The sequence below is a fragment of the Furipterus horrens genome, unplaced genomic scaffold (genome assembly GCF_987537825.1).
Source record: "Furipterus horrens unplaced genomic scaffold, mFurHor1.1.pri manual_scaffold_4, whole genome shotgun sequence".
Classification (NCBI taxonomy): Eukaryota; Metazoa; Chordata; class Mammalia; order Chiroptera; family Furipteridae; genus Furipterus; species Furipterus horrens.
This window is the reverse complement of record NW_028327174.1, coordinates 6,873,747-6,882,919: the sequence shown is the minus strand read 5'-3', so window position 1 is coordinate 6,882,919 and position 9,173 is coordinate 6,873,747. Positions and strand designations below refer to the sequence as shown.

At 59.3% G+C, this 9,173-nt stretch overlaps 1 protein-coding gene across 1 annotated transcript; it reads right to left on the bottom strand.

Annotated features, from left to right (window-relative positions):
- Positions 1–1,158: 1,158 nt before the first annotated feature.
- Positions 1,159–7,903, bottom strand: CBX6 (chromobox 6). The gene is given in 6 exon segments (XM_090275327.1): positions 1,159–2,230; positions 2,232–2,753; positions 7,084–7,150; positions 7,294–7,359; positions 7,515–7,558; positions 7,739–7,903. Coding segments are annotated over 6 exon segments (1,248 nt in total). The 5' UTR covers positions 7,808–7,903; the 3' UTR covers positions 1,159–1,750.
- Positions 7,904–9,173: the final 1,270 nt, after the last annotated feature.

The window sequence follows — 9,173 nt, the reverse complement described above, 5'->3', positions numbered from 1 at the left end:
GGGTTGGGGGAAATCACCTCTAGGGACAGAGGAGAAACACCAGCCCTTATTTGGGGGGAAGCCAATTGGCACTTGGACGGCCACAGAGCCAACACAAAGGGCAGGTGGGGAGGGGTCCGGGAGTGCCAGCCCCCCAAACCCTGTGAGGGCCCTTGTTCTACACCCAGGGGTGGGGAGGGCCGGGGCAAGGCCGTAGCCCTGGTGGGGAGATTTGTCAGAAAGAGTCCTCCCACATTCAGGATGAAGGAGTTTGTTTCCCTTCTGCCTCCTCCCGCCTCTGCCATCACACTTCTGAGCTGAGACCCATCACTGCATGTTCTGGGGAGCCACGCTGAGCCTCCAGCAGGGCACGCCCCTTGTGCCAAAGAGACTGACAGCGGCCCAGGGCTGGCCAGACCCCTGGCCCCACCTGCCTCCGCTCCCCTGAAGAACACAGGCCCCCGCTTCGTCCCCCCACTTTGACCTGCCTGTCCTCCCAGTGCCCAGGCTCAAACTGGGGCTTTGGTCTCTGCCGCTGGCGTGTTTGCCTCCGCTCCCCAGCAGCACAGGGAGAGGAAAGCTGCCCAGGGCACCGAGGCCCCCCCGCTGCTTCCAGCAGGCTGGGCCGCGAGGAGGCCTCAGTGGTCAGGAGCAGCAGGGGCGGTGGGAGAAGCTGGAGGTCCTCAAGAACAGCTCCAGGCCTCCTCCTTCCCCCAAAACACCCGGCAGGAAGGGGGAAGCTCCCTTCTCCATCTCAGTCCCCACCGTGCCATGTGTGCGGCCACCGAAGGCCCGGCGGGTCAGGTCAACCACCCAAAGGAGGAGGGCAGGGGCGGCGGGCGCCCCCAGCACACCCAGGCCGGGAGGACCGGCCGGGCCGCCTCCGCAGGCCCCGCTGGCGGCAAGGCAGGGGCCAGGCCTTCGGCGACCCTGTTCTGAGGAGCCCTAAAGGGTGCCGCCCGGAAAGCCTGGACCCAGTGCCCAATGCACACACATAAGGACAAACATACAAACGCGCCAAGGGGCGGCAGACACACGCACGGCTGGCAGTTTCCGCAGCACGTTCCTGTAGCACCTTTGGTCGAGCACTGAAGGGGCCTTTAGATGCTGGGAGGCTGCGGCAGGGTGAGCTCCTCACCAGTCCCCCTACCGTGCAATGGAGATTAGTGAAGAGGTGGGGTGGGGCCTAAGGGTGCACTTGGGTCTTTTCCAAAGGTGGGCAGAAGACCCATGCCTCTGGGCACGGCCACCCTCGCTGATGTGGGGGAGGGGCCAAGGCGGCCTCACCCCAATCTCTGGGCTCCGCCATCCCTGCCCCTCCTGCCCAGGCATCTGGAGGAAGGAAAGGAACGTGGCCATGCTGGGAGGGGGTCTCCTGAGGGCCCCGCGGCTGCCGGGTCAGCACCGAGAAGTCAGACGCTGTGCACGAGAGCTGGAAGCAAGCTGGGGAGACAGGGTGGGATGTGGAGGGGGCAGCTGAACCCCAGGCTCTGGGACTCCCTAGGAGTCACCCAGTGGGCCCCACTGTGCATGGGCAGGGAGGGTGCCAAACGACAAGAGTGTTCTGGTCCCACCCCAACCCTAACCTGGTCCAGAACTGACCCCCCACTGGGCTTCAGAGGGCTCCAACTGCCTCGCCCCATCCCGGGGTCAACACGGAACCATTTGAAACAAGCAAAGCACAGGCGGAGGTGTCTGAGGGAGGGGGTGGGAGCAAGAGTATGACACTGCGCAGGAGGGCCCCCCAAAGGCTCCTCCTTGATGGAGCCCCTCACTTGCTCACCCCACTGCTGCCACCCCCACCTGCAGCACCTGCTATCCCAGCAGCCACCTTCTCGAAATCCTCAGGGTTGCAGAACTCCTTGATAGTGACCGTTAGGAGGTTGCTGGTGACATCGGTGACGACCACATTGGAGCAAGGAGACATCTCCGGGCGCCAGTCCCCAGCCTCTGGCTCCGAGGAGGCACCGGCAGGCTCAGGGGCCGCGGGCAGTGCCTGGCTGGCAGCAGCAGGGACGTCGGGAGGCGCCTGCTTGCTGGTGGCTGCCGTCTCAGGAGGGATGGACAGGTCGAGGACCTCGGGCTCTCGCCAGTCACGGGCGGATGGGCTCCCGGTCCCCGCGAGCAGCTTGGGGGGTGAGTCATCGGGGTCGGAGGACTGTGGCGCCGGCGAGGGGCAGCCGGAGGAACCGGAGCTGCGGGCGTCGTAGGGGGCCGTGGGGGCTGCCAGCAGCAGCCCCGGGGCGGCGGGGGGCGGCGACGTCGGCCTTGCCGGCTGGCGGGGGCGGCAGAGCGCCGGGCGGCGGCGGCTTGTTGTACAGCGCGAAGGCGCCGAACTTCATGTGGCGGAGCTGCGTGCGCAGGATGCTCTCGCTGAACTTCTTGCTCTTGCCAATAACGCGGTTCCGAGAGGGGACTTTGGGGCGGGCGAGGTTTGCAGCCCCCTGCCCGGTCCCCCCTCCCCCCGTGCCCTTGTCGATGACCTTCAGGTTCAGGATGATGCGGTTCCGCTTGGGCTCCCGAGGCTTTACCTTGCGATTGATGATGCGCACGGTCTCGGAGAAAGGCGAGATGGGTGGGCGCAGGCCAGGGCTGCCCCCCTGGGGGTCTGGGCGGGGCAGCGGGCGGCGGGACATGCGGTGGCAGCGGCGGATGTCTTTCTTGAGCCTGTGCACGGCTGCGCTGGAGTGCAGCTTGGGCGAGGAGGCGCTGCCGCTCGGCTTGACGGAGAAATGCACATCACTGATGCGGAGGGCCTCGGCCTGGGCCCGCGCCTGTGGGGTGGAGGGAGGGGTGGGTGGGGGGTCAGCCCCTCACGGCCCTCTTCTGGACACCCCTGCGCCAGCCGCTCACACAAACGGTCTCATCAAACCACCCTGAGAGCACCCGGGAGACGCGGCGTTGCTCACGACCCATCTTAGGGACGCAAGGCGGCTGACTCAGACGGGGGAAGTGCGTGCCTGACAGCGGAGGGCGAACGGGACCCTCGTCCGGCTCCAGCTCCGAGACCCACACCGCCGGTGCCAGCTCAGCTGTGGGCCTGGACACAGACGGGTCGTGGCTGCCCTTGCTGACACAGAAGCGTCAACAGCTGGGACACTGTACAGAGAGAACAGCCCTTTTTTGCTCAGAAGCCCCTGCCTAACCCTGCTCTGTGAAGGGGCCTGGCCCAGCCTGGCACTCCTCCACGGACCAATTCTTGGGGACAGAAGGGAGGGAGCCCCCCACCCCCACCCCATACCCCAGTCCTAATCGCCTACTTGTAGGATCCCAAACTCTCTCTGCCTTTGAACGGGCTGCATTTCCAGCTTGGATTTGCCTCCCAGATGACCACTGCCTTTGGGGCAGACCACTAAAATGGTGGGGGCAGGACAGCTAAGCAGAGTTCTGTAGCAGCCAGACTCTGTTCCAGGTGCCTGGGGCCCAGGTGTGAAATCCGCAAAGCCCCACAGCGCTGCAGCATCTCACCCGCTACATCCTGGAGCACTCGGGGCGTGGCAGAGCCCTGAGACCGCAGGTTCCCAAGGCCAAATCAGCCGCCCTCATGGTCTGTGTCCTTCCTTCACTAGGAAAACACTAACACGGACGTGCCAGCTGCCTGGGGCTCTGACTATGAACACACAGCCTCTGCCCAGGGGCCTATGCTCTCCAGGGAAGACAACTGCCTCGCAGTTAAGAGGCAGGGGGACTCGATGCTAAAGGAAGTGTGGGACCCGAGGAGCACAAATCGGGGCACAGGTCCTGGAGGATGAAGCCTGAGCAGGAGAGCCAGGTCCTTCTGGAGTCTGACCATGCCCCAGGTGGCTGCAGAGGCTCAGCGGACAGCTGAAGGGGCGCTAAGACAAACGGTGGAGGCAGAGAGACTGGTGCTGAGAGGACACTGAGTGGCCAAGGGACGGACACAGTGGCTGGAGGGAGGGTGGAGGTGGATGACTGATCTGTACTCTATAGACACCACGGCTCCTGGTGTGGCAGGGGACAACTAGCGGGTGACTGCATCCATCCAGCTGGGAGATGGCGGTGGCCAAGGAAAGGACACATTCCCATAGTCTGTGAGCTCCCTGAGAGTGGGATCTGTGGTTTGGGGTCTCTTCACCTTAACTCACAACAGCGCTGGGATGCTTAACCGGTGCCTGGGAGGCAGCCTGGATGCCCCTTGTACAAGGTTGTATTTGACCACACCCTCCAGAAGATTTGTCTGCGGACTTATTTCCTGAGTAAGCAGGAGTGACTTCATTTAGAACATGGGAGAAGGACACTTTAACGTCACATGGCCCTCCCACACACTGAAGGCCCCCAGGGGCTACTTTGTCAACAACCCTTTCAGCCACTAGGTGGCAGCACATAGTGCTCAGACCGCCCCTGCCAGGGCAGCCAGCTCTTGCTCCTAGTTAGTACAACCAGGTACTGATTCCCTTCCACCTCTTCCCAAAGGCAGGAGAAAGCCACCAGACTTCCTTGGCATGGCAAGCAGGGCCTTTTGCAAGGTCAGCCCTGCTGGAGCTTAGGGGATCCCATTCTTTCTGTCCCCTCCCAAGGGGTGAGCATTCACTCCCTCTGTTTATTGCCTAAGCCCTCAGACCTCTAATAATGGTTCTGCCAGAGTTCAGCAGTGATGGACAGTCCTGCGGGAGTGGCTGAGAGCGCGGGCAAACATCAGATCCGGGATGAAACCCCGGCTCGGTGGGCCCCCCGTGCCTCTTTCCCTATCTGTGCAATCATAGCAGGACCCACCACAGGGGCTCCGAAGACCATGGTACCTGGAAGCACAGTGCCTGGGATGGAATGCAGCAAGTACTCAATAAACACTAGATTTGTCCACTGGGGGCGGGGTGCAGCTTATGAGCAGTAAGTTTTTTCTAATGTGTGGTATGCAAATTTTCTGAGAAACATCTCTTTTATAAATTTCTAAATACAGGGCGGGGCAAAAATAGGTTTATGGTTGTGAGTATAGAAAACACAGTTTACTCCTGTATTATTATTTATTATGTATTATTTTCCATATAAACAACTATAACCCTACTTTTGCCTCACACTGTACAATTATTTTTTTTTAAGGGACTGGTTTAACCTTCCTCCTTCTTTCCCCTCTCCCGATTGAAACTTTTTTGAAGGTACGTTCTGGGGCTGCCTGTGACGTAACAATGGCAACTATAGCCAAAGTGTCTGCAGTCCTCTTCCAGGGTGACAGGTGTGGCTCTACTCACAACATGGCAGGTCAAAGACCTGGACCCAACTACTGATACTGTGTGACTGTGGGCAAGTTAGTTAACTCCTGGGGCCTCAGTTTCCCTATGTGTAAGTGGGGATAATGCAGCCTATGTCCTGGGCTCTTGTTCCCTTCAAAATAGTTCCCAGCATAAAGTGCTCTATGAGGGTAACTGACTTACTGGACACACTGCCTCTCGGTGACTCACAGAGCAACGGCTTCAGGTCAAGCTGATCTCCATCACTCAGTCAAGGTCCTCTCACCTGCCTCTCCACCCCTATCACTTTGTGGTCTCCTGTGTCTGTCCACCTTGCCCCTGAACCTGATGGGCACTCTCTGGGGGACAGGGTGAAGAAAAGGACAGGATGAAGCCAGGAAGTTGGGTGGTGGGACCCTAGGTAAGTCGATTCCCCCCTCTGGGACTTGATGTTCTCATCTGCGAAACGGGGATAATAACCCCAATTCATAAGGTTGTTGAGGATTAAAGGAGATAATCCATGTGGGGGCTCAGCTGTTAGGCCCCATAGCCAGCTCAGGAACTAGAAGCATTAAAAAAAAAAAAAAGAAAGAAAAAAAAAAAGGCATTTCGTCAATCAAGGCTCGTAGTTATTACTAGCTTCACCACTAGAGGGAGCTCCAGCACACTGAGAGGCTGTCACACGCCCCACCAGCCCTCCAGCGGCTCTGCCTAGTCCCGCCAAAGCAGCACCAAGGGTTAATTAAGGCTGCTTCATGGATCCCCTGAGAGGTGTGCAGACGGGCTCCAGGGGTCACAGAAATATGTAATTCTGGAAACCAACATTTCTTTCACTTCTTTAAGTCCAAAGCAAACCCTTACACATACACAGTCCTTTTGGGTGGGGAGGCGGGGCTGGAGAGGCCCACCTCGCTCTCATTGGGCTCTGAGCCTTTTGGATAAATTGGTGATTCTGAGCTTCCGCATTCTGCACAGTCTCTTCCCTGCAGAGTCCTCACTGCCCTTCCTGTACCAATTGTCACAAAGTCACAAGCTGTCGGGGTGGGAAGGGGCCCTAAGGCAACCTTAGCACTAATGGGGAGACTGTAGTTGCCCACAGAGGTCTGGCTGCAGCCTTGCCTGTCACCTCAGCAATCTTGCCCTCCCTTTTCCAGATTCTGTTTTCTCACTAAAGAAATAAAATAAAATACCCCCCCCCCAAACTAAGATGGCTTCCTCTGGAGCTAGGTCCCCCTCCCTTACCAAGGCTATGCTTTCACTACCCCCACTGTCCACCCTCATTACAGCCCCTACAAACAGCCAGAGGTAGGGGGAACTCAGGCTCAGAGCCCTGAAGCCAGTGGCCCAGCCTGGGTGATAAACTCGAAGTGATTTAGGTTAAATTCAAGTTGAATCCCTCTCCAGGAAGGAGGGAAGGCATGCAGAACAAATTCTGAGAGAGAGAAAGAAGCTGGGGGCAGGGAGGCAGGTGGCCCCCAAATGCCTCTCCCTATTCCCTGCCATGAGGCAGGCCGCATTCACTCTCTCCCTGGGTTCTAATTCCAGGCAGAGCCCAAGGCGAGGTGGCTCACGGCTGGGGGAGATGAGGGCTCTCAGGTACAGAAGTGACCTGCCAGCCCCCACCTGCTTCATCCATTCCCTTCCTGGAGCCCTAATGGTCTCCCCAAACCCTGGTTTGTTCGCGAGGATTATCCTCCTCCCGGCCCCCAACTCCCAGAACCCTCTTGCTGCCGCTGGAGCCCGCCGGGGTCGCTGCCAGGGGCTCGTAGTGGGCTCACCACCACCCCCTGCCCAGCCGGGGCCCGCCTGGAAAGGCCCGCCTGCCTGGGCAGCCGCCGATCCGTCTCTCCCCAGCAGGCCCCGAGCCGCGCCGGGGCTAGGGGCCCGAGAGGGGGTTGCTGGGGTTGGGCCAGGTTACCTTCAGGAGGAAAGTTTTGGGTTTGGGTCCCCTCTTCTTGGGCCCATACAGCTCCCGCTCCCTCTCCCTGCAGTGGAGAAACGCAAAAGGTTACAAAGAGCCCCTTCGCGGGCCCCACTCCCGGGCTGCCTTCCTCGGCTCCCCGGTTTCCCCGAGCGGCGCCCCAGCCAAGGCTCGGCCCCGCCGCCCCTGCCAGCTTCCCAAACTCACTTCTGCTCGAAGGCTGCAATTAGCCTCGAGTCCAGGATGTTCTCCTCGGGCTCCCAAGTGCTGTACCTGCCGAGTCACACGTGCAGAAAATAAAAATGAAAACCAGAGGCAGAGGCACATGCTAAGGCGCAAATGTGGACACCTCCCCCAGCCCCAGGGAAAAAAGGCCCGGTGTCCGCTGCCGCCCCCACCCCCACGGTACCGGACTTCGCGGCACTCACTTGATGGCCCATCCCTTCCATTTCACCAGGTACTCGATGCGTCCCTGAAAAACAAGAGAAGAAAAAAACGGGGGAGTGGGGGTGGGGAGGATGCGCGGACGCGAAGAGGCGGCGGCGCGGGGGTGGCAAGAGACCCGGGGTTAGCGGGACCGCTTCTCCGGGATGGCTCGCGGACCCGGCCAACAGCTGCGGAACGAGGCGTCCCGACCCGGGAGGCGACTCACCTTTCGGATTCGTCGTTTGATGATGGATTCAGCTGCGAAGACCCGCTCGCCCACTGCAGACAGCTCCATCTTGCTCAGCGGCACCCACAGCCCATAATACTCCCTGCTCCCGCGGCCGGTGCTGCACCGCTCGCGCACGCGCCGCAGCGCACAGGCCCCGACGGGCGGACGCGCGGCGGGGCGCGTGCTCGCGCTCCAGCTGCGACCCGTCACGTGACCAATCGGGAGAGCGCGCCGTTGCCAGGACCTCCCCCTCCCCCGGGGCCGTTGCTAGGAAAAGTGAGCGCCCGCGGGGCGGGGGCGCGCGCCTGCTCTTAAAGGGGCCTAGCTGGCTGCTGGAGCCGTGGCCCAGCGGCGGCGGGATTGTGAGCTCGTAAGAAGCCGGGCGTTGCAGTCTTACATTTTTCACTCCCCTCTCCATCTTTCGGGCCCCGGATAGCTGACAACTTCTCCCTCCTTTTAACCCTACCCCGCCCCAGCAAGTCTCACCAGGCCCCAGGCGAGGAATGGCGATGGAGTCTTAGCAGCCGCTGCGCATCTTTCCAGCAAGAAGTTTGCAAACAGTTAAATATGATACAGCAGAAATGCCTGCTTGCCAGGCCCTGCGGGAATTTCTTTAAAACACTGCCCCCCCTCCATTATTTATGTATTCGTGGGAGTGTGGTTTTGTAACCAGCTCAGATGAATTAAAACAAAAACGCCGCCGCAGGAAAGGTGGGGTGTGTGGTGAAGAGGGCCCAGGAAGGTCGGTGCATCTGTTCCCGGGCCAGCGTCTCGGGCGGCACCTGCCTTCACCCAAGAGGCTGGGTGAAGACCGCGGGGAGATCGATGTGGTGATAGGGGGACGGAAAGAGAGGGCGCAGGATGAGAACGGGCTCCCCACACGCCACATCGAGCCCGAAGCGGGTCATCCTTGGGTTCTTCGGTAAAAATCACCCTCACGATCCTGTCCACGTCTGATTCCCAGGACCCCGGCCACGTCACTCCCGTCGCCCGCAGTTTCTCTAATGATTCCGCCATTACTCACGGGGAGACTGGACCCCGGCTTCCTATTTGGGGAGGGGCTGAGAGACGTGGGCTTCCTGGGAATAGACACAAAGTAGCCCTGCCACCCAAAACGCTCCATTTCTTTTATTTTGAATTATTTAAACTTTATTTTTATTACAACAGTCTTATTCTTTGTAAATTAGAAAAAAGTAAGAAAAGCAACTAACTGTCCATAACCTCCATAAAATCATTGTTAACATCTTCACGAAGCTTCTTCTAGCCTCTGTTCTATGCCTGTCAGGCACGCACATTGTATATATAGTATACACATTTAGCTTCTTGCTTTATAACAAAATAGGGCCAAATGACTCACAGTGTCTGGAATCAGCTTTTCTCCCTAATGGTACAAAGCAGAGCTCTTTTTGGTGTCATGAAATACAGATTTCAC